This window comes from Elaeis guineensis, chromosome 9 (assembly GCF_000442705.2).
Source record: "Elaeis guineensis isolate ETL-2024a chromosome 9, EG11, whole genome shotgun sequence".
Classification (NCBI taxonomy): Eukaryota; Viridiplantae; Streptophyta; class Magnoliopsida; order Arecales; family Arecaceae; genus Elaeis; species Elaeis guineensis.
In genome coordinates, this window is record NC_026001.2 from 4,759,808 (window position 1) to 4,784,838 (window position 25,031).

Sequence of the window (25,031 nt, forward strand, 5' to 3'; positions counted from 1 at the left end):
AATAGATTGGAACCATCTTACTTTAGAAGTATTTCAATGAATTCTATAAATATAATCCCAATCTCTCTCTCTCTCTATATATATTTGTCCCGCACGAAATTATTAAAATAAATTAGAGTAAAGATATCTTATCATATTTTATATTTATATATTAAAATATTTAACATATTACTTTAATTTATCTTATTTTTCTAATCAAAATAAATATTCATATAATAAATAATATATTATAAATATAAATAAAATTATTAATTTTATAATGATAATTAATATATTTTTATAAGATCAATAATTTATAGGACTAATAAATATATTTTTATAAAATCTATTAATCATTAATATATTAATAAAATAATAATATTTTATTTATAATATATTATATATAATAAATAAATATATTTTTATAAAATATATTATAGATAGTTTTCGTATTATATAATCAATAATTTTAAATTCCGATAAAATATCAAATAGATCATAGGTACTCAATAATTTTTAGTCATTAAATTATAATCTATCAAATATTATGATTTTAAATTATTAATAATTATATTATAATAAAATTTAAATTATTAATAATATTATATCATCCTGATCTTATCTGGATCATCAAATATTGTTTTAATTTAAAAAAAAAAATCAGTCGCGTGCGAACGGACATGCCCATACTTTACAACGGTCGTTACTTTGAGTCATGCCGACGGGTCGGCAGGATACCCAACAAGTAATTTTCCTCGATTTGATAGGGTCAATTCATGACACTGAAAAATCCTCAGTACACGCTGCACTAACATCAATGTCGTCCTTCATCGCTGGCTCACCGCCTGCATGCCCGTCGTCATCCTATCCTCCAAAAGCCCCCTTACAACTTACTATTTGGTATTCCTATGTCGTAATCACACTGACATACGGCCTATAGAGCAGTTCCTCCTCTTATTTATAAAAAAAATCTACAAAATTCATACGTCAGCGCAAAATCCACCAATCCTTTTTTTCTTCCATCCAATCCTCACTGTCGACTATCCTACCCCACAAGTAAGAAAAGCCGGACAACGGTGGTGCGCTTCCAAACAACCTCTTTGAAAGCAGCATCAATCACACCCACCACCCGGTGATTATAAGACATCATCCACCGTCCTTTTCATTCATGGTAGGTAAGGCTGGTCACCGGCCAGGAAACCGCACTCAACACAGTAACCCGATAGGCCGATATGGTTCGACGGCTAGGCGAAGCACAGCGGGTATAAAGAAAGGCGAATGCTCCGATCCTGGTCTCTCTCATATCCTCGCTGTCGAAATCCACCGCCGGATCTGGACACACAAAACCAGAAGGCAGAAGGCGAAGCCGAGGGAAAGCAGAGAGAGAGAGAGAGAGAGAGGCGAAGGGAAGAAACGAAGGAGCGATGTCGAGCGATGGCGACATCGACGAGGACGAGCTCCTCCAGATCGCTCTGAAGGAGCAAGCGGAGCGCGATTTGAGCTATCAGAAACCGTCCAAGACCTCGAAGCCCGTCGTCAACCTCGTCCAGCCCCCGCCGCTGCCGCACTTCATGGAGAAGGGCCAGGGGAAAGCTAATGCTAACGCCAGAGGTGGTACCACCGTCGACAAGGGCCAGCGCCGGCCGAGCAGAGGCGGCGCGGACAACGACGACGACTCTGATGTTGAGCTGCTCAGTATCTCCTCGGGGGATGAGGATACCTCCAGGGATCGCGGCCCCATGCAGCGGAATCGGGAGCGGAGGGCGTCGAGGGACGATAGGGATTGGGAGGGGGACGAGCCGCGGAGCTGGAAGAAGGTCGATGAGGCAGAGGTACTCTCGCCTCCGTTCTTGATTTCTTGATCCTTTTGAATTTAAGACGGATTCACTATTATTGAATTTGAGATGGAGTAGTTAGTATTTGTTGGTAATTTACGCTCCAATTTCTGATCGATGAATTCTAAAGAGTCGTTGGCAGCTCTTACCATTGCATCCTACCATTGCATCTCTCGATTTTGAAATCCTTTTTTTCAGTATCTCTTTGTAATGCATGCTCTTGCGTTTTTTTGATTACTTCTTGAATCTGAGATAGACTTGGTTCGTACAGTTTGTGCTGAGGAATTGGAGTCACGCATGACATCAATATTCAGATTATTTCTTGTTCTGCCTGTGAGAAAAGATTTGTGCATATTAGAATTTGATTTGAACTATACTTAAAAGAGGTATATATGCTATTTTTGGAAGCTTTGTAAAAGATATGGTTGTTTATATTAAAGTTGTATTCAGTCATAGAGTGTTTGTCATGGATTTTGTTAAGAAATTTGTGATTCTCTTGCTTTCCAGGAGAAGCATAAGCAATCGATGGATAACTTCTTCATTTTGTCTTCGATTGTAACATTCTTGGTGATGGTTATTGCATCTATTCTTTATTTTTTTGCCATGTGATAATTTTTCTCCACGTCATCAATCCTAGTTCCCATTCCTTCAACAGCCTGAGAAATGCAGAGGGTCGTAGACTCCTAGTGTCTTGATAGAAAGTGGATAAGCTGGCTGACGTGATTTAGAAATAAAAGGATCAACTAGCTGATTTTATCAAGAAAATGGACAGGCCAGCTGGCATTTTTTAAGGAATGAAGACTAACTTATGCATGGTTAGATGGTAGTGAGTGCAACCCATGTTTTTCATGTGATACACACACTGTCAGGGCTGCTTCTGCAGTAGTTGGGTAGCATCTTAAATCTTAATGGTTGGTCTTTAACTTATTAACCGTGATCATGATTGTGGTATGTTCTCCTATTTAAAATTAGGTTTAGAGTTAATTTTTGTTGTAATTAGCTGAGTTAATACTGCTGCTTTTTCCAACAATTTGCTGACCTGCTTTGGGTGAAAGAATATCACAAAATTTAAACTGTGTTCTTTTTGTAGGTAATGTAAACATCGATCAAGTTCACTGGTATATTTGCTAGTATTTACTGCTAGTAAGCTATACCTAACAATTTGGGCTGGGGTAGTGCATTGATAAATGCTGATATTTTTAAACCTCATAAGGCACTGATGCTTACTCGTTAAGGACAATCAGTGGTTGTTATTGCTAGTTCCTGTTTGGCCCTTCAGTACATTGACACTGTCAAGTTCTTCGCTGTTCTTTATGTAAAACTTTGCATCATTTATGATCCATTCTGAGTAGTGACTATATGTATGCAAAACTAGCAGCTTCGCAATATAACCGCTTGTTTGAAGCATTTATTTATTACTGATAAGGTAAAAGATGAATGATTTATTTGTTTTTTCTTATTTTTCAGCTTGCTCGTAGAGTCCGGGAAATGCGTGAGACAAGGGCAGCACCTGCTCAAAGCTTGGAGCCAAAAGGGACAGCTCTAGGTCGGAAGGCGCTTACCAACTTACAATCCTTACCTCGAGGAGTAGAAGTTTTAGATCCACTGGGACTAGGGTAACATTCCATGTATATCGATTGTGATTTCTAATCATTTTGTTCATTTTTAATTAAAAAATTGTATTTATGTCAGGCTTTCTTAGGCTCATCATCTGAGTCTTGAATTGCTTTTCCCCCTTAGTTCTGGAACCCAAGTGCTTTTGGATGCATTTCAATTTAAAATGTTTCTCTTGTTAGAGTTTAATTGTGGTGTTCCAGTTTATATATCTGTCCAACTATTTTCGTATGATATATCTTGTTCCAGGTTGCCTATTTGACACATTAGTGAATCAGTGATGGTTTGCATGATTTCTTTGGGCTGTTAAAATTTGATGCTATACAGTTTTAGCTATTATTTCACTGATTATATTCAAAGTGGAGATTCACATATACATGGGTTTATGCATGTGTACATATGTATGTACTAATGTATTTGTACCATGGAAAGCTCTATGGATTTTTGCAAGTGAGGATTCATTTCCTCTTTCTTTCTTTTCAGGCAGTCTTCGATCAATTTGAATGTGACCTGTTTTGAAATTTTAACTAAAATTATGAAAATGAGTCTACCACTTAATCACTTGCTATCCTTTTTAGGTTGTTGTTCTCTTTTCTTAAGCTTAATAAGTCTCTGTTGTGAACTGGCAGGGTAATAGATAACAAATCTTTGAGGCTAATTACTGAAGCTTCAATAAGCTCCCCAGTTTCTCGAGAGAGGTCTGATCCATTGGATCCCAGTACACGAGGTATGCTATTTCTGGTTCTAGTTGACTCTTATGACAAGTGATGGAGTCGCAAAATTCTCATGGTCCAATTGTTGCTATACCTCTCAATACTTTATGTAGCCTTCAATTAGCAAAGTACATTGCTGAACATATACTTTTAGTGATCAAAGTGAATCCATATGCAGGTTTCCAGGTGATAGTACTTGTAGTGGGTTTTCATGCAAAATTATGGAACTATATTGACCAGATTTTTGCATAAGCTGATTGCTTTAGTGGATTCCTTATGTTGCATTTCACTCCAGAAGGTTTTTGGTGCTTCTAGGGGTCAAATGCATATCATCAATAAGTTATCTTACTGTTCCGTGTAACCTTTGCTATTCAGCTACAAGGAGGATGGTCCAGATTTGTCTATGATAGTTTTATCCATATCTGGGTCAGAGGTTGTTCCTTGTGCTTTTTGGATTAGGAGTTGTTAGGTGTTTGCATATTCTCAGCGAAAGCCATTAGCAGTGTTTTATGACCAATATCTACTAGTGAATCTCAATCTATTGAGACACGGCAATCGAGGATTTTAGGTTCTTGGTTGGCAGTCAAATACCTTAAGGATTAAGATGCATAACCATGCATTTTAAGAGATGATCGTCAACACTTGACAAAATAAGCAGAGGGCAGATCTGGTTTGGCTTGGAGAATAATGAATTTGGTGGATATCATAGAGCATTTACTTCAGATTCTTGTTTAGGAATATTAATGGTTAGCAGGTATTTTATCTAGTCTATGAGAAAGATTGATCAACTTCAGACCTTGGATTTTCGAACTTTGGCTTATGGTTTGAAAATGAAAATATATAGCTGTTGGATAATGAGAGAAATCTTGCAGGTTATATATGGTAGAAACCACATGAGTTGATGAATGGGCAAAATTTAGCAGAATGTCGAGTAGAATGAATAAAAACTGCAATGGAGTCATCAGAAATTTGCAGATGGACTTGACGTGTATGTTCATCCCCATTTTCTAAGAAATATACACCCAAATCCCTGCATTTCCATGGAGCAAGTTTGCAGAGCAAAACCATTGAGGAGTGTATAACTCAAAGAGGGTAGTGCATTCATGAACCTCTAAAAGAAGTGTCAAAAGTTCTAGTGCTAAAAGTAGATGTGAAAGTTCAAGTGCTAAAAGTGGGTCTCACATGAGGCATGGAGAAATTTGCAACAATAACAAAGGTTTTATTTGGGATTCTAATGGGTTTTACCCATTATATGGTTCACAGCAATGGCAGACTACTGAAAATCAATTTTGTGTTTGTTCCCCAAGATTTTAACTTCTAACATGAATTGGGTTCTTTCATTACTTTTTTCCTTTAGATTTTTTTTCCTCCAAGTATATGCTTATTCGTGGTTGGAGATTCTGTGTGATTGGTGGGTACATCATAGACTCTTTATTCCATTTCTAAATTGTTTGAAATTAGCTCATGTTAAGGCCGGAGCAGCAATATTGGCTTGATTGCAAGCTAGAGTTAATGACAATGTTTTCTGTATCTGTAATAGTAAGGGAGATAGTCCTTGAAGTACAAAATAGTCATGGTAGAATTTTGTGCTTTTATTATTACATCGATTTCATTTTGACCGCTGTTGATTATTTAACATTGTTTCTGTCAATTTTTGCAGAAAAAGTAATGTATTCTTCATCAAATTTTGATCCCAAGGTTTTTCTTGCACGGGTTCATCAAGAGACAAGTGCTGCTGATTTAGAATCTGGTGCCCTTACTTTAAAAACTGACCTTAAAGGAAGGACGCAACAGAAAAAGCAGTTAGTGAAAGAGAATTTTGATTGCTTTGTCTCTTGCAAAACTACAATTGATGGTATTTAGTCATTAATTTTCATGTATAATTCTGCTTTTTACATATGGTAATTTGTGGGTTGTGTTTCGATAGGTCTGGTTCCTTCTACTGTAAGAAGTTACTGATGTTTTTTGCAGATATCCAGTTGAAACTGGGGCGGATAGAGGAAGATCCGGAAGGTGCAGGTACTGCTCGGTTGCACCAAATCACTCAAAATATCAGTGCAGTAGCAAATCATGCATTTGAGCCTCTATTTGAGAGGCAGGTAGAAAACTGAATCCTTAGTTTTAGAAGTTTGATTGGTGAAGCTTTGCAGTTAATAAATGGTTCCATGAATTTAGTGAACTTGGATTTCTCATCTGTCTCAACAATGATTTAGGTGCAAGCTGAAAAAATCAAATCAGTTCAAGGAATGCTTCAGAGGTTCCGCACACTATTCAATCTGCCAAGTGCAATTCGTGGGAGCATTAGTAAAGGCGAATATGATTTAGCTGTTAGAGAGTACAGGAAAGCAAAGTCGATTGTGCTTCCTTCTCATGTATGTTAACCTTGCCAACTTATGATTTTAATGACTTGGACAGTAAAGTTGCTCTGTTTTTGTATTGGTTATGCTTACCTTCATCATTGGGTGTAAGTTCTTGATAAATCTTGTCTCCTGTAGATTGGTTTTACTTTGTGGTTTGAATCATTATTGATGACAAGATGTATAAACTGTAGTCTGATTTATTTTAGTAATATGGAAGGATCGAGCGAGAGAAAGTCCTAATCTACAGTCTGAGATCTTGTCCACTGCAAAGAGGAAAAAACTGCCTGCTCCAAAAAATGGAAAAAAAAAAGAAGAAGAAAAGATGTTGCAGGTTGTTTTTTTTTTCTTTTTTTTTTTTGTGTGTGTGTGTTGTGGTTGGGGGGGCGAGGTTCTTGCTGCACCATAATGGCAGGCCAAAGGGGTCCTTATCCTTTTCAAGTTTGGGATGGAATTACCAAACTACATCTGTCATAGTGCTCTTGGGGCTCATTACTTGGCAGAAGAAATTAATAAAGAAAACTCTTAGGGCTCTTAAAGACTAACTGTTATAGAAGCTAAAGGCGCTGTAGGAATTAAATGCGCTCTTGCCCCTTGCTTTTTTCCCCTTATAGTATTTCGTCACTGCTCTTCATTTTTTTTTTGTTTTTTGGAATTTCTTGAATTTTCTTCTCTCTTATGTTGGCCAGACTTCATTCCTCCCATTTCTTGCCACATAACCTTTTGATTACCTTCATGCTTTTCCATAAGAGGGAGTAGCCACAATATTGTAACCAAAACTCTTTTACAGAGCCCTTTACTTTCTGAATGTTACTGCAAATAGAAGAAAGGAGCTCAGAAAGAAAAGCAAATAGAAACTTAAATAAATAATTTAGGCTCCATGTAAATATAGCTATGCCATTTCAGTAATTTATCAAAGTGGTGGAGGTACTTATAATTTTCCCTTTAAAAAAACCATGGATGTCCTAAAGTTGTGTTGGCTATCTTTTTGTCACTGCATGTTGTGCCTTTATTCATTTTAAGGGTGAATCTAATATTCTAGAATAGTGTCAGGATGTTCTTTGTTCCTTATAGCTGGTTTTGCCTTTTGAGGTATCCTTTGTTTACATGTTTGCCATGAACAAGCATAAATAACTATGTTAAGTTCTTTTTGGTTGTTATATAGATTATTAGACATGCAATAAATGAATGTTAAAGAAAGGAATGGGGATGTCAGAGAGAATTTGGTGGAATTTTGTGGCAGTTTGAAACTTTGTTAACTATGAATTGAATCCTCACTCCTAAGCCCTAGAAGAAATGAATGTAAAAGGGGGTTGGTAAGGTTACCATCAATAAATGTTACTGGAATTCCTTTTTCAGCTATGGGTTGTTTTAAACACGAGACACTGTATTCATGGTAATGTGGATTATATCTTGAATCATGTCTCTTTACTCGCTGTAGATGAAGCTGAATCAGCTTATAATCACACTGTTCTATTGTGGGCATAATAAACTCCTAAAATTTGTGTAGAGTAGAAGCTCAAGTTGAAGGACTACATTTATAAGCACAAAGAAAGTTCAAGTGGAATTCCTATAAGTCAACATTATTGTGCACTTTTAGAACCGTAACCTAAATCCCAATCCTTAATGTCTACAAGCTTATTTAACACCATTTTACTTTTCGCAACTTCCAATGCTCTTTAACCTGGTGCAAAATTTAAAAGCTGTGGCCTTGAGATAATAGAAATCTTTTTCTTTTTTATTTTCTTTGGTTTCTTTTTTGGGGGGTGGTTGGTGGGGGACGAAAGATGATAGAAATCTTGTATTTACCTACTTTTCCACAAGCAAACTTTGCAGGTCACTAAGAACCTGAAAGTCTTGAATTTGAGTGTTTGAGATCAGCTCAAAACTTAATAGTTGGAAATAAGTAGGATATCTGGTTTAGTGAGACATTTGACTCGAAATGCTCCATGAGATGTAAATTTTAATAAATCCTATCATGAGAAAATCTTGGATACTTATAAATCCTTTCATTCAGATGAACCCCTTCTATTTTAGATGTTCAAATATTTCAAGCTTCACCACATGGTTCAACATATATTTTAGAACTAGAAAGCTACATTCAACACCTTGATATTTGAAAATAGAATGGTTTGGAGACCGATGATCTGATAAAACCTGAACTACTTTTTTTTTTTTTTTTTTGTGATATTTGTCCAGAATCTCCAGATTATGATTTGCCATATTGGTGTGTAGCACCCCATATTGTACTGGTACCAAATCAAGATGCAGTATCGGGATCATACCGAGCCTTGTTACACCAATCCAACTCCCTTATTGGTTGTACTGACACTGTGCCAATGTGGTATCACTAGAAGGTCTGGTACCTAGATGCAAAACTTTGGTCATGATAATGAGTTAGGAATCCACCTTCTATATGCTTTCAAATTTGCTTTTGTCTTCTTTTTTTTTAGTACTTCTGATCTCCCTTGCTTGTCCTCTCACACAAAAGGAAAACCACATGAACTCCCACTAAGCTCTTAACACAGCAAGGCTTGATAGTTCTTGACTTTCAACAACAGTTCATTGTAGTTGGTGAATGCAATCTTTATGATCATATTTTGCTTGATAACTAGAGGATTTGAGGACTACATGCCATCTAGCTGCTAAATTCTTAGGAAATCATGTTGTTTTCTAGATTCTAGATATGAATTTCCTGACAATGCATTCTTAAAAGCACTATGTCTATACCTCTAAAGTGAAGCTTTGGCATTTGGCATATCTTTGTGCACCCGCCCGCCCACCCGGATGCATGCACAAACATATCCAAAACCACACTAGACTCCTCCTCCTCCAGAGAGAAGCTTCGGCATATATCTGTTTCCCGCTATTCATCTGTTGCATTGTTGAAATTTTGAAAATAGAGCAAGGGTTCTGCGTCATGATGTAAAATCAAGGTATCATACATATGTATCGTATGTTTCTTTGATGATCTTGGAGAAGAATACTTTACATCTTGCTTGAAGCAAGATTAGTGGTTGTCCTTTTTTTTTTTGTCACTATTAGCCAATCATTCATAGTTGCAAGAAATTTTTGCTTGCAGGTGGGAATACTAAAACGTGTACTTGAGGAGGTGGAAAAGGTGATGCAGGAGTTCAGGGTTATGCTTTATAAATCAATGGAAGATCCACAACTTGACCTAGCTGATGTAAGTTTGTTCCTATGCAGATTCATTTTTTTCAGAACATAAACAAGTTAATGTAAATATGTAATGGTACCTAATGCCTTAACAAGTTCCATGCTGGCTAGGCTTGAGCCTTTGCATAGGGCAAGTCACCTGAGTTATACATGGATTAGTTAATAAAAAAGGAAAAATATTTTCATATATTATAAGAATTAGAAAATGTTTAAAGGAGGAAATTGATGGGACAAATGGCCATCTATTTCTCCTGGCCTAAGATTTCCTTGTTCATGACCTTTACTATTGTAATTTTTCTTTTTGACAATTTGTTTTATACCTCTATATGAATTAATGTCAAACTTTTAGATTGCTTGCCTTTAGAATACTTTTGTACTTCTGGTGGGTATCACATGCTCCTTGTGCATATTTTTTGAGGGCCCCACATGTCTTACATTTAACTATCCTTCTATGATTCTTCTAGCTTGAGAACATTGCCAGGCTGTTGCTGGAGTTGGAGCCTGATTCAGATCCCTTGTGGCATTATCTTAATATTCAGGTACTTTCTAATAGTTCTTTAGAAACTACTCATGCATAAAAAAATTCATGCTGTTTCATCTTCTTGTTAGTTGATATTTACTTAGCTAACTGTTTTTAATTTCATTTCTTTTGTCAGAATCGCAGGATTCGAGGTTTGCTTGAAAAGTGCACTTTAGATCATGAGGCACGGATGAAAATTTTGCACAATGAGATCTGGGAAAAGGTGCAATCTGATGCAAGGTGGAGGCAACTCCAACATGACTCTAATAAATCAGTAAGTGCTTTAATGTTAATACTCTGCTAATGTATTTGACACTACCTATCAATTTATGATCTTCTGCTTCTATTAGGATTTCCTAAGAATCAATGAATCAGATGGTAAAAATCAAGATGGAAAATAGTGCCACATTGGAACAAAAGAAAAAGAATTATTTATGCATGCACTAGTATCTGTACAACTGAGTTTCATGGTTGAATTACATTAATTTCAAGCATGAAATGTGCAATCACCTTTGCTATGCTCAAGACTTCATTTGTGTTAATTTCATCATGTATTATTATTTTGATCAATGTTAAATTAAAAGTAACCATCTGTATGTTAATCTGATTACTTCTCCCCTGTTTTTCCAATTAGGTATATTGACTGCTACCTTTTTATATTCTGTTATGTCCAGTTAGATGTTGATTCGTCCATAGGTGACTCTCTTCCAGTTGATTCACAGCCAGTAGATCTGGTGGGGGAAAAGGTGGATGCTTTAAGAGGAACATATATTTGCAGGTTAACTGCTGTACTTATCCATCACATGCCGCCATTCTGGAGATTAGCTCTATCTGTGTTTAGTGGAAAGTTTGCAAAGGTATTGCTTTGAATCACGCTCCAATACACTTTTGGGTTTAATAAAACAAAATGCTTAATATTTTTGACAACCATATAATGAGTCTGCTTGAGAAATGTCCCTGGAAAGCAAGCATTTGGGTCCTAGTGGCACGGCGGGGTGTGCCATTATCTTGTGTATTGCGATGGGACAAGGGAGGGGGCGGGACACCCACTATCCTATGTGTCAGGGTGCAGTATCTCCCATTCTGTGGAAAAGTGGGACGGCCCCATCCCACAGGATTTGAATCCTTGCTAGAAAGTCTGCATCAGCTTGGCAACTGGTCCGTTATACTATTGCTTTCTTCAAGATGGAAGATTTCACTAATTTTACTTGACATCCTAAACAAATGAAATCTCATTAGGCAGCAGATGATTCAACTGTTATCATCTACATAGTGCTATTTTATGGCGTACCTACTTCTGGCTAGATTTTACATATCAAGGATCTTTGCCATAGGAGTTGGGTTCTTGTTGTAGGACCACAAAGTTCCGAACTTCCTTGCCAAAAATGCTGACTAATATATGAAGCAAACTTTAAGAGGAATCAAAACAAAGAGTTCCATTTCATTCATTTCTGCATTCAATATCATCAACTAACCCATCTATAGTACCTTGGTAACTATGAGCAACAATTTGACCTTCTTAATGTGAGCATCACTGTTGCCCAGGCCTCAGGTCTTATTACTCATCTTTATGTGAACTGCATAAGGAATGTTTCCTTTCATGTTTTACATATAGGCGTTATCCTATAGAAAAATGAAATGTCAAAGTAAAATATGCAGAATATTTCAAATCTATCACATATAATACCGACTTTTATTGAATGGTATGGTAAAGAGTACGATATGTTGATTAAAGAAAAGATCTAATCTTTGTTGATCTTTATCAGGCTTTGTAGCCATGATGGTAAGGTAGATGCTTCATACCATCTATATTTACACAAGTTCCTCTTTGTGTGACTAAAATTTTGACCATTGGCATGCTGGCCCAGAGCATATGACTTTTAATATATGCCAGCCTATGACATGGATGGACGGGTCTAGTTATGTTGTTCATGTGCCACCTTGTGTTTTATAGTTAGGAAGTAAAAAAGTTGCAGAATTAGGATAAGAATATAATTATGGGAGGTTTATAGGAATTCTGATGTCAATTTCTTTACTATATTAATCTGAGAGTTGGTTTGGACAAGGTTATTTACGAGTTTTTTCTTCAATTGCCGCCTGCAGAATTAATACGGTATGCAGGCATAGCATGAGGTTCATAATGGTGAAGGAGTGTGAAAAGCTGTATACTGAGAAAGAATGCTTTGATTTATGTCCAGGAAGAATTTTGTCTACTCTTAGATATGCTTCTTTTCCTTTTTTGCAGGTCACTGCTGGCAATACACTTCTTGATTCTGAGACAAATGTTAAACCTGCTGCAAATAGGAGTGAGGATAAAGTTGGTGAGGTGAAATACTCGAGTCATTCTCTTGAAGAAGTTGCTGCTATGGTTCATGGTACTATATCTGCATTTGAGGTTAAGGTATAATAACTTCTCACAATGTTCTTGTGAATTAGTTAACAAACCCTATTTTTGACTTACCTTTCTCAATTTGTTCCTTTTTTATTCTTTCTTCTAGTTGTTCATTTTTTGTTTGGAAAACAAACAAATACTTCATCGTGCCATCACTTCTCAGATTGATTTCATAGCCCTAGATGTCATGCATTTATTTATCCTCCCAGCCATTCTAGAATGTTTTGTATTGTTTGGCTCATGCATCAAGACTTCTGTAGTAGTGTAATTGGGAGCAATTCTTCTACCAAACTTTTGGAACAAAATCTTGTCTTCTATGCCGAACCAGCGGTTACAGCATCAAGAGAGTATATTCACTGTGTTGGCAAAAGAATGGAGAACAGGGATTCTAAGATGCTTGTGGAATAATGATCAAAGCATAATGTGAATTGAATTTGGTTATGTTTGAGAGAAGTAGCAAGAAGAGGGAGTTCTGACATGTTGCTGCATTAGGAAGTGGCTTGGAAATGGTTAGCCCTATGTCTAGTAGTAAATGGGAGTAGGAGGTGTCTAAAATTGGCATGCTTAAAAAAGCTATAAATGCTGCTTATAAAGTGGTGACAGGTAATTGGATCCTAATAACTTCAAAATGCAATTACTTGCAATCAAGGTTTGCAATTTTGGTACTGGTACCATACTGATATAGTATTAGTATGCCTGGTATGGAGGTCATTCGGCATACCTAGACTTGGTATGTCTCCCATATTGAGTCTTGGTTCGGTATTAGTATGGTACGGTATACTTGGTATGGGACGGTATACAATCGAAGATTAGGGACAAAAGCCATGCTGCTGTGGATTTGGATACTAACATGCATAGAAAATAGAACCTTTTAGTTAATATTTTCAAACAGCTTGTATCTTATTTCACAAGCTTTCTGGAATCCAGTATTGCATCTGCATGTCAAAATTCTGACATGTACCTGTTTCTCGGCAACATTGATTTTGCATGCTCTGATGTGGATTGTGGTGCTTCAAGTAGATAATTCCATGTAAATTGTAATTGTAACTTGCATTACAGCTGCATAGTTAGGACACACGTTATTTGTTGTTATTATGCATAGGCTTTGTATCTGCCCTTCAAATTATTCATTCACTTTCCCTTTGCGTTATCACTAGTCAAATTACTGCCTTTCTGACATGATTGTTTTGTACACTAGATATCTACTGGAGCTTGCTTTATGCTTGGAGTGCAATTATTATACAATCTATTTTTATTCCTGTAGCATTGTTAGTAGGTATGGAAAGGTAGATAAGTTCATGTTTTGATGACAGGTCCTCAATACATTTCGTGATTTTGAAGAATCAAACATCCTTTGCCCATTCATGAGTGATGCTATAAGGGAAATAGCTAAAACATGCCAGGCTCTTGAGGGGAAAGAGTCTTCTTCTCCAACTGCTGGTATTAAATATTCTTTTCTTAAAAGCTGTTAGTCATAATGTAAGACAGGCTATAATCTTAGAGCATTTTCATCATTATACCAGTTAAAACTTTGCGTGCCCTTCATTTTGAAATCACGAAGATTTATGTACTAAGGCTCTGTTCATGGATGCGGGCAACAACCAAGGAGATGGCCAAAGATGAAATATGGGTTCCTTTATCTACTCTGGAAAGAAATAAATCTCCATATGCAATATCTTGCTTGCCCTTGGCATTTCAAGCAATGACAATGTCAGCTATGGACCGAATTGATGTGTAAGTTGTTGCTTCTTGTAATGGATTTTGCTGATTGTGTATGAATTTTTTCATCAATTTGTAATTCTATATTTTTGTTGTGCTTTCCTGTTATTCATATTCATGGGTCTCTTGCACTTTATTTCTGCAGAAACTTACACAAAGCCTTCCTCTTAATTACCTGTTGTAGTAGATTTTTCTTAGCTTTTTAAGGTAGAAACCCATCAGCTAAACTGGTAGTTTTCTCGTGGTTTATTGAGGTAGAAACCCATATATACGATCTATGAATGATGGTATTAGAGGTAGAATAGAGCAAGCATCCAGAGGAGGAGGTGGAGTGCATGTAATGCTCCGTAAGTTGGTGCTTCTCTCATGCAAGAGATATTACTTTGCGCATATTTGGGGTTGTATTTCATTATCTTTCTGCATCTATATTATTTGTTACTCTGGTATATGAGTCCTCTTTTTTGTGAGCATTAGATCATGGGATTTGGAGATCGTATAGATTCTAGAACTGGTTTACTCTTTTATGTAAATTCTTTGATTATTTTTGGAAGCTATTGATGCATATCCAACTATTTTCGGAAACCAGTGATCCTGTCTTTGTTTTTCTATGTTCTGGGTTGACTTTGAGCTTGGTTCACCCCACTTCTGTTGATGATTTCTTTGCAAGTACATCCTTTATTTATTTTGATTGGTGGTGCATTTACACATGCACCATTATTGTGATTTACTCAATGGAGTATGGATGGCATATATATATATATATATATATATATATCCTGCAACTGGTTGCTTATAAACATCACCAGCAAGGCACTTATGTTATGCTGAAAAAATCATAACCACAATATCATTGTAATATTAACCACCATAGGTCCTAACATACATACTCTTACGCATCTATGTGTTCATGGCCTAACATACATACTCTGTTCCTAGCTATATAATAAGCTGCAGGATGTGTTTTTCTTGTAAGGACAATGAACTTTTTGTATCACCTTGAGGTTGAAGTTTATGACTTAATCTAATATGTCCCAGTATCATTTCAAGTTAAAGAATTCTGTGTGCCATACTGACATTTTATTGGCCTTTCTGCTTTTTTGGCTGCTGATAACTTTCCATTGTTGTACTAGTTTTGGTTCCTTGTCTTCTTGGCATGATGGGTTGTGGTGATAAATATGTGCAAATTGGTCATTCTTATCGTGATGTAAATTAAACATCAGGTATTAGTTTCATGGGTGAATGATTGTTTAGTTAAAAAAATTATCTTCTAGGATTTTTCCCCCACTTAGATAGTACTAGTGTTCCTTGTAACTCTGAAAATTATTTTCTTCTTTATTCTGTTCTGATACAGTTGATGATTTCATTTAACATATCTAGATTTTTTTTTTTTTTGAAGATTTAACAAATTTATTTGATTACTATTTTGATTATATGAAACTGCCATGTCACTTCTTGGGAGAGAAGACTGTTGTTCTATTCATCTAAACTAAGGGCAGAACAGCATTCTTTTAATAATATAAGTTACAGTATTTAGTGCCTCTAGATTGATGTTGTTTCAACTTTCTTCCTGTTCAGTATGATTCAGTATCTAAGGAGTGAAGCAACCAAGTCAGATGACATTTTAGAACAAGTTCAAGAAATTCAAGAATCAGTTAGACTTGCATTTCTCAATTGTTTCCTGGATTTTGCTGGTATGCTTAATATTGAATGCAATAGTTAAATAACTTGTTGTTTACATGAGTTAATTAATTATCACCATAAGTATCATTTTCAATCTGTGCGAGTGACTCAGGTTATCTTGAACAAATTGGCGGTGAAATCTCACAGAGCAAATCAAACAAAGAAAACAATCACTTGCAAAATGTATATGTAGATGGTCTTGGCAGAAAGTCATCCTGTATTCATGTTGGTGGTGGTGCTGCTGATTCCCACAATAAGCTATTAATAGTTCTGAGTAACATCGGTTATTGCAAAGATGAGCTTTCACATTGCTTGTATGACAAGTACAAGCACATATGGCTGCAATATAGGTATGTTATTAATGTTAATCCCTTTCTCCTCATCATTTGAGATCCATATGACTGTTTTCTTCCTCCCTAGACATTTCTTTTGGGAATCTTTCCATAGCTTAAATCATAAGTTTGGGGTGGAAAGTACCTTCAACCATGGTCATGAATGTTCTTAATCATGAATCAGAATTCAAACTCAGAGCATGCCAAATCTGCTTCTTACTAGGAAAAAGCTGGTGGATATTTGCACTGTCGAGGGCCAAACCCTTGAAATATAAGTGTTTTTAATTTCTCACAAGGGAACAAGCTGGTATATATTTGTTACTGCTTCTATTAGAGTTTTCCCGAGTCACCTGATCATTCCCCACATCCAGTCTTCACCTATATCCAGGACACTTTGGAATCAAAATTTCAACTCTCCTTTGCTAATCTCTCTGGATTTCCTTAGTTTCGGTAATTTAAAGTCAAATACGGAATAATTAATTCATCTCTCAAATTAGCTAAATTGTTTATATGCTCCATGGTATGCTGAAATTTTGGCAAACCACTAAGTCTCCACTATTAGTATGCTTGAGGTCAAAGTCTCATAGAAAGATGCTGTTGGGATATACCGACCGACCCCTTTCACGCCGACTCACCCTCGGGCCTGTCTGACCGGCGCCCGACTTCACCGACCGCACCAATCGATGACTATCGACACTGTCCGACCGAGGATATGTCGGTCGGGCGGGTCCATTCTGTTCTCGACTAGCCGAACGACGGAGCTCGACTCTACCGACTCAATGTCGGGCGGGGGTGGTTGCCGATGTCCGATCCCCGCGATGTGCCGATCCAGCCGACGGTGTCGCTGGGTCTTCACCTGACATCCCACGATCAAATGCCGACGTATGGTCGGTCGGCTCCCTCAAACACCGTACGATTGCTGAGGGCCGCCGTCCTGACAAAGGCATGCGGCGTAGCCGTCCTGAGACATCGTCCCACCCTGGACATGGGTCAACTCTGGTGATTTGACAGCCCCACGACGACTCCGACAGTCTCCGGCGATTTGACAACTCTCTAATTGTCTGCGTCATTAATGACAGGACCACGCCGTGCCCTACTATAAAACAGGAAAGGCAACAGTGCTGGAGGAGGTTCTTTCGAAACCCTTGGACTCTCTCCCTCTCTCTCTCTCTCGCTGAGTTCTCCTGATTTTTTTTCTATTGTTGCCTAGTCTTCTCTCTGACTTGACCATCGGAGGGTCCCCGCCGGAGGCATCTCCGGTCAGTGTGGATTTCTTTTGCAGGCGCTCGCTTCCCGGCGACCAGGCGACGAGGGGATTGGCCGCAATAGATGCAATCCTGCATTTAGGTAGAGATGACCGGTTGCTAGAGAGTTTCTCTTGGTTACTCATAAAAATCGTCTTCTTATCTTTTGAAGGCTTGCTTGAGGACATCAGGATAAAAGGTTACTGGACTTACCAAAGAGACTCTTTGCTGATGAGAGAAAGTTGTACTTTTTGCAATATATTTAGAATAGTTTAGCTTCTGAATTATAATTTCAAATAGCTCAACCAGCACAGAAGGAAATATTCTTTTTTGGACTCCGGTCAAGCTCTATTTGCAATCCACTGTAGGTCCAAAACTTTGAACAAGGACACTTTAAAATCCTTTCCTAAGAAATGATAAAATGAAGACTAAATTACTGAACTAATCAAAATTACCTTCAGGAGACAATTCTAATGATTTTCAAACTTTCGTAACCTTATCTGTACCTAAAGCAGGTCTTTTAGGTTGTGCTTGGATCAAGAATAAGAGAAAGTAGGATAAAGATAGTTATTTCTTTTGGAGTGGTCCTTTATGTTTTTATTTGCTTAATTTTCTTGATTCTAGTTGGAATAACTTTAGAGCTGAGGGTATCCTTTTTCATGTAACACATGGGGAAAGAGAAAAATGCTATTCCGACCCTATTAGAATAGTTATTCCAGGAATAAACAGATTTGACAGATTAAGCATTCCTTCTCTTTTACAAGCCTGCTTGGTAGGAATAAGGTCTATTCTGCATTAGTCCCAAGCCAAACACAGCTTAAATACCTATTCAGTTTAAATGACTTAGAAAACTTCAAATAAAGATAGCTTTCATAGTTATTTTAGAATTTGCAATATACCAAAATGCCTGCTAACTTCTAGATCCTTGTGTTGAGGAAATGTCTGGATGTCTCCTAGCTCACCAAGATCTGATATTTTTTACATAGAAATCCTATTGAGTGAAAATGAAATGTTTTGTTTTCTCTTCTTTCTCATTTATGATATGCTATCTTCCTTAATTTGCCTCTCTTTACATTTTACTTCTTCTCTTTTCTTCTCAATTTATTCCCTTTTCTCTTTTTCTTCCTTCCCCTGCTTCTCTCTCATCTAGAACAGTACAAACTCATCAAGGGTCTTGATTCCTTGGAGCCTAGAGCCTGCATGGCTGCCTTAACAAATTTGGGCATGAGAGAGGATTATAAAAGACTGTTTTCACTGTCAATATGTCGAAGTGGCAGGGAGCTATAGACAAAATGAAATTAAAGAATAAGTTACCATCTCGTGATTTAATTATTTTTACTGCTGTAAACCAATTTCGTTAGTTTGATATGTATAATCAAAAAGTAAGGTAGATGCAGTCAGGATAAGGTTTGAATGGTGTTAGAGGATCAAGATTTGTGTGTTTATGCACACACTTAGTCTGTACACACGGAGCGAGAGACAATTAAGAGAAAGTTGCACACTCCGATCCATTGAAACTTAAGATGAGTCATATCACATCTATTTTGTAGAGCATGAACTATAACTCAAAAAAAAATGTAGTAATACTTTGTTTTAGATTTGGTTTGACATACAAATTTACCTCCTTATGTAGTTTGGTCAACAATATCATAGGCCAGAACACTGAATATAATTAACTTCAACTTGATTATTTCTTTGTTAATGAACCTGTCGGTTATCATAGACTTATTCTTTGTATATGTTTTATAGCTATTCTGACAGTTGTTATTTAGGGATAAGGATGAGCTATATGCTGATACACGAGACCTAGTAACATCATTTTCGGCGCTTGAAGAGAAGATCCTTGAACAGTATACATTTGCAAAGGTATAGTGCAAAATCCATCCTCTTTTGGAGTGTTATGTTAGAATTGATTATTCTTTGCCTAATTTGTCACATACCTTGATGATGGCATAAAGATGCATTCTTCTGTTATTTTAAAAGAATTATCCAAGGGCCTCTTTGGACATTAGAAGAACTCAGCAGTCTGGTAAAGATCTTCTAATGGTGCCTCTCTCTTTCTAAAACATAACTGAAACTATGGCAGAAGGAGTTCCAGGCTGCCACTTTGCTAACCCTTGTTTTTTTTTTTTGGATAACTCATCACTTGTATGAGGTGATTTTATCTAGTGCTGGGAAAACAGGGATTGCTGGGAAAACAGGGATTAGTTACTCCTCTGGTCTCCCAATTACCTTCTGTTACCCTTTGCTATCGTAATTTCAATGATGATGCCCTGCTAGAAGATCTTATCTTATTGGTTGATAAGATCTTCTAGCATCCAAACAAGGCCTAAATTAATTAATGGATTTACATGAATGGCACATTTGAATATTGTTTTCAAAATGTAATATCATGAAGGAGATATACTAGCTAATTGAAAAATCAAGCTTTAAATTTTTTTTGGTCGTAGCAATTGAACACTTTGTTTTGGTCTCTGTTGCTAGAATATTCTATCTTGTTGTCCATTTTTGTGATGCAACAATTGCGTGTGATGGCAAAAATTTCCCTGAAGATTGTAATTAAGAACCTGTTGATTTTTTTTTTATTTTTTCACAAGAAGGCTGTCAAAATCAATCAAGGCTTAAAACCTGGTTTTGATTTTAGTTTTGATCAAATCAAATGAATTTTGATTTCAATCGTTTTGATTCAATAGTATCAAAAAATGTCATCGAGAATTAGAAGAATAATCAGAAAATAAAGTAGAAGAAGTTGAGAAAATAATAGAGACTTCCTTTTATAGTACACAATGCAGTTTTGGGAACTTCGGATTTATTGTTCAATGGTTTCGAACTGAACTAATAACAAATTATCATTGTTTGATTGTGGTGTAACATATGATAATCCAAATGCTTACAACATTCATTCTATGGAAGCTAAAATAATGTCAGGATAAACTTTTCTATCTCGTTGCATGCTTCTGAATATATTCAACATTGTAAAATCTGAGTTTAGTTTAGAGAAAATGCTCTCAAAGATTTAGATAAATAAAAAGGGTAAAATGTTAGCATAGATAATTTTTGGATGGACTTAATTTTGGTTCCATAAGCAGAAAACTAAGTTTTAGATCAGTTCTGTGGAAACTGAAACATCCTGATTTTGTTTTGTGGTTTTGCAGTTTGGGAAAAACTTTAAAACATGAAATCAATCCTTTAAATAATTCTTGGTCCTAAATGAAAACCATTCTTGTACTATTTTTTTTTTTTTGACTATATTGAATTCTTTCTACAGTTATTGATTCGAAGCCCTTTTTTTTTTTTTTGCCTTGTACACTTTGCTCTGAATGCTATGAACTTGATTGAGTATAAATTTCGAGGGAGAGCATTTAGTCCCCTAGGTGTGTAGTTGGCAGCCTGTGACAATTTTGTCTTAAACGATCTGTGACAATTTTTTCTTAAAGGATCTGGTATGATTTTCAGAGTTAGAATCCAGAACTCTTCAATGTTGAGCAATTTCCCTGATGTAAGTTTAATGATCTGGAAATCTGTTTGATGCCTCTTCACTTCATGTGGGAAGTAAAATTTACAACTGCTTGCTAGTCTCCTTGTCTTCCAAAGACTTTCGTAGTTAGTACGAAACTGCATGGAGAAACCCTCTCTCTCCACATGTACATATGTAATATACATATATGTATATGTGTGTATTGTATGTATATATGTTAATGAAATCCATATTTATGTAGTTTCCAGATATATTGGAGGTTTATCTTGTTAGTTTTACACAATTATGTCTAATTCAATTTTTTTCTGTGTATCTGTCAGTCAAATTTGATTAGAACTGCTGCTTTAAACTATCTGCTGGATTCTGGGGTTCAATGGGGAGCAGCACCTACCGTGAAGGTAAAAAAAAAAAAAATGAGGAAAGTATGATAGCAAGTTTATTCATATCATTTGGCTTTTGATATGAACATCTACTATGAAGAAAAGCTTATTTTCCTTCAGGTTTCTTATGAGTTGTCTCTCTTGCAGGGTATTCGAGATGCAACGGTCGAGTTACTGCACATCCTTGTGTCTGTGCATGCAGAGGTGTCGCATAATGTGCCTATCACGCATGATATACTCTCCATGTGTTTTCATTATTTTTTGCTTTTAATAAATAATATAAACGATAGAACTCCGGTGATTAAAATGGGAAAAAAAAATAAATGGATGTCTAAAATACTGATTCTGTTAAATGCATAGGTTTTGCTCTGATGAAGTGTAAAACATTGTTCTGCGTCTAAATCTACATGTCTGCAGGATCATTCCTTCATAGCCTGTCTTTTATTGCAAGTGTTATGGTGCTTATAGTCTCCATCTAAAGAGAGTATGTTTGGGAGGATGGAGTTTATTTTGCATAAAAACAATTAGGATGCATTCTAGAAGCATCCTAAGGTTTAACGCAATGATGACAATGCTAGAGAATTATAAGCATGGAGTAACTAGCAAGACATTTGTTAAAAAGTTATGCTTGTTGCATTCTCTGCCCTAGGATCATCTTTTATTTCTGGGCCGGTAAATTTTATCTGCTTTCACTTCTTGTTTGCTTCCTATACTGGGTTCCATCCTGCTGGCAACCGATTGCTGTTGTTGCAGAACTTTAAAAGATGTGCAGAAATTTTTTGGCTTCTACTATGAATTTTTCAAGGAACCTTATGGGGTTATGAGATTTCTTTAAACATTTTCATCCTAGTTAACTGCTGATTGGAAAACTCCGATGCCTTCATGCATTTGTAGGTATGTCTAGACAAAGACTAGGACTGCAAAGTCTTGCTTAAAATATACATGTAAGGTGGAGCAACTCTTTCAGAGTTTTGTTGGTGGTAGTATAATTTGTCTTAATGGACATGGTCATTACTACTGGATATATGATGCATGGATTTCAGTGGTTTCTGAACTCATCAAATTGTAACAGCCTGATATCCTGAGATTGGTGTTTCTTTTTGTCCTACATAGTCAAAGGCTTCCACCAAAGGAATCTGGAGTTGTTAGTGAATTGGTGGCTGATTAATCTAGTTTTCTGTTAGCCGGATGAGTCTAATAATGATATTGCTTGTTGCAGGTATTTTCTGGTGCTAGGCCATTGTTGGAGAAGACATTGGGTATTTTGGTGGAGGGCTTAATTGACACATTTCTCAGCCTTTTCCATGAAAACAAAACTAAGGATCTGAAGTCATTGGATGCAAATGGCTTCTGTCAGCTTGTGCTTGAGGTGAGTGTGCAAATATATGTTTTTCTTTGTTGTTTTTTGCTTATTGGGGGGTCATTGCTCGGTGCCATGGTAAAAGGCTTGGGTTGACAGGCGCAATGGCGTATGTTCCCAGGGCAGCCTTTTTGCACTTTTGTGCAAAAAAAGGGCCAAAGGGTAGGGCTGTCCCCAGTTCACCCCTCCCAGTACTCTGGATCGCCGGGACTGTAACTGGGTACCGTAGAATTGTTTGCTTATTGGGTTAACTGTATTAGTATTTTATGCTTCTAGAGCTGTCATGGGTGACCAGCCACATGAGTACAGGGATTGTTTGGAATTTTTTTAAAAATGATTTCTCTGTACCTGCAGCTTGAATATTTTGAAACTGTTCTGCACACATATTTCTCACCGGATGCAACAGAAGCATTGAAGTCCTTACAGGGATTGTTACTAGAAAAGGCTTGCGAGAGTGCAAATGAGTCTTCTGAGAATCCAGGGCACCACCGCCGACCAACTCGTGGAAGTGAAGATGCCATGGCAGATGATCGGCAACAAGGACCTATGGTGCCTCCAGATGATTTGATTGTAAGATTATTCTTTACCCTTTTAATCAACTTAAAAATTTTTAACTGTATTGTTGTTTTTATGCTACCTAGGATGCCTGATGTGGAATCCTGCTGATATATTCCATTTGAAAAACTGTGAGAGTTGACAGTTGATTCTTTAGATCCTTGTTTGAGGGCTAATTACAAGAAAATTATTAATAAAAAAAATATAGGGAAGAAACTAATTGTAACTCTGTTAAAAAAAAGAAAAAAAGAAAATTGTTACTTTTCAAGATTACTCTGGTAGTCCATAATTTATCTACTATTTGCAACCATTAAGTATTCGAGGGGTTTCATTATTTGCACCAAGTAAGCGTCATTTTTTGCCTATGGTTCTTGAAAACTATTCGTGCCTTACATGCCAGGCCTGTCCCTATGTAGAGAATACTTAAGCTTTTGATGCTATGATATCTTTGGTAGTTAATTTTGAGCATAAAAATCAAGAGGCAGCATGCATTCCACTGCTTTTCGTGTGACGACTCTGGAGAATTCTTTTTTTTTTTTAATAAAAAAAAGAAGGTTATTGTGAGAATAACATTGCTCATGAGATGGTTTTATGAGGGGAATCATCCTCATTTGGATTTAATTACTGAAACAGTTGCTACTGTTGTATTGTATATAATCTGTGTTATGCACTATTGGTATCAGTATCAAGTGAATCTGCTTAGGTAGGATTGGTAATAGATACAGAATTTTGTTATATTTGTGTGTTGTGGTTTGAATATGCTTAATGGTGCAAATGAGCCAAGCCAAGTATCAGGCTGCTTGGTCTCCTCTTGGTATATTAATAGCTGCTCCAGCCAATAGCTCAAGCCAAGCTTCACACGATCTGCTCAAGCTGGGCTTGGCCAAGCTTTGACCCAAGCTGAGCTTTTTCCATTGTTTTTTCACAGAAAAGGTGTTCAGGCTCAACTTGGTTATGAGTCGATTTCTGAGTGTGTTTGAGCTAGGCTCATTTCCTAGCTGAGCTGAGCGCAAACAAGCTTTCGGTGACCCAAGGCTGAGCTGCTTATGAGCAGCTCGGATTCATTTGCAGCCGAAATCATTTGAGTTTCTGTCTTGCTGCAACAGAACTCACAGTCCTGCACATCCATATGTAGAAGTGAGAATTTTTAAGCATCATAATATAGTGCTGCTTCATGGATGTTGTGGTACTTTGAATGTTTCTATTTACCTTGGTATAAATATTCCATAATGTTTTTCAGGCGCTTGCACAACAATATAGTACCGAACTTCTCGAAGGGGAGCTAGAGAGGACTCGTTTGAATGTAGCATGCTTCATGGAATCTTTGCTTCAACCGAGCTTTGCCTCAGGAGCCACAAAACCTGCTTATTCTTCCTTCCAAGGTCCCACTGCTTCTCCAAAATACAGGAGGCAGCAAACAGTAAATTCATCAGCAGTTTCTCATAGACGCAGATGAGTGATGGGAAGAAAAGTTGCTATCTGTTGTTCATTTGTCCTCTCATTTTTTTGTGGTTTCAAGATGAGTTATTGTTACTGATGATTTTCTTATCCTGTATATTGGTAAATTTTTGGGCTGTTGTCTGGGTTTTTGTAGATTTTTTCCTTGTGAGTTGAGACGTTCTGGTGAGCCTTCCTGTATATTTTTACAATGTAGAAATATATTGATTTGAATATAGAATATTCTTGTGAAGACAAA

General features: G+C 36.7%; 1 protein-coding gene across 3 annotated transcripts; it reads left to right on the forward strand.

The window, feature by feature from the left end:
- The first annotated feature begins 1,297 nt into the window (after positions 1-1,297).
- Positions 1,298-25,031, forward strand: LOC105052007 (exocyst complex component SEC5A). Of its 3 annotated transcripts, XR_012134333.1 has the most exons (22): positions 1,298-1,811; positions 3,282-3,430; positions 4,058-4,155; positions 5,802-5,996; positions 6,113-6,240; positions 6,355-6,513; positions 9,581-9,685; positions 10,140-10,214; positions 10,332-10,469; positions 10,870-11,052; positions 12,441-12,596; positions 13,901-14,027; positions 14,111-14,321; positions 15,882-15,997; positions 16,099-16,336; positions 19,335-19,428; positions 21,361-21,438; positions 21,568-21,624; positions 22,640-22,789; positions 23,135-23,350; positions 24,264-24,472; positions 24,576-24,714. XR_012134333.1 is itself a non-coding variant. In XM_073243465.1 (21 exons), the coding sequence occupies exons 1-21, from the start codon at positions 1,404-1,406 to the stop codon at positions 24,789-24,791; spliced, it is 3,297 nt and encodes a 1,098-aa protein (XP_073099566.1). In that variant the 5' UTR covers positions 1,300-1,403; the 3' UTR covers positions 24,792-25,031. The 3 variants fall into 3 exon arrangements, 2 of the variants coding, with proteins under 2 accessions (XP_073099567.1, XP_073099566.1); XM_073243465.1 differs by lacking the exon at positions 24,264-24,472 and having other exon boundaries at positions 1,300-1,811; positions 24,576-25,031; XM_073243466.1 differs by lacking the exons at positions 15,882-15,997; positions 16,099-16,336; positions 24,264-24,472 and having other exon boundaries at positions 1,299-1,811; positions 24,576-25,031.

Coding starts and splice junctions, on each gene's coding strand:
- LOC105052007 (XM_073243465.1), top strand. CDS start 1,404: ATGTCGAGCGATGGCGACATCGACGAGGACGAGCTCCTCCAGATCGCT. Junction 3,431..4,057: donor TTAGATCCACTGGGACTAGG/GTAACATTCCAT, acceptor GTGAACTGGCAG/GGTAATAGATAACAAATCTT. Junction 12,597..13,900: donor TATCTGCATTTGAGGTTAAG/GTATAATAACTT, acceptor TTTTGATGACAG/GTCCTCAATACATTTCGTGA.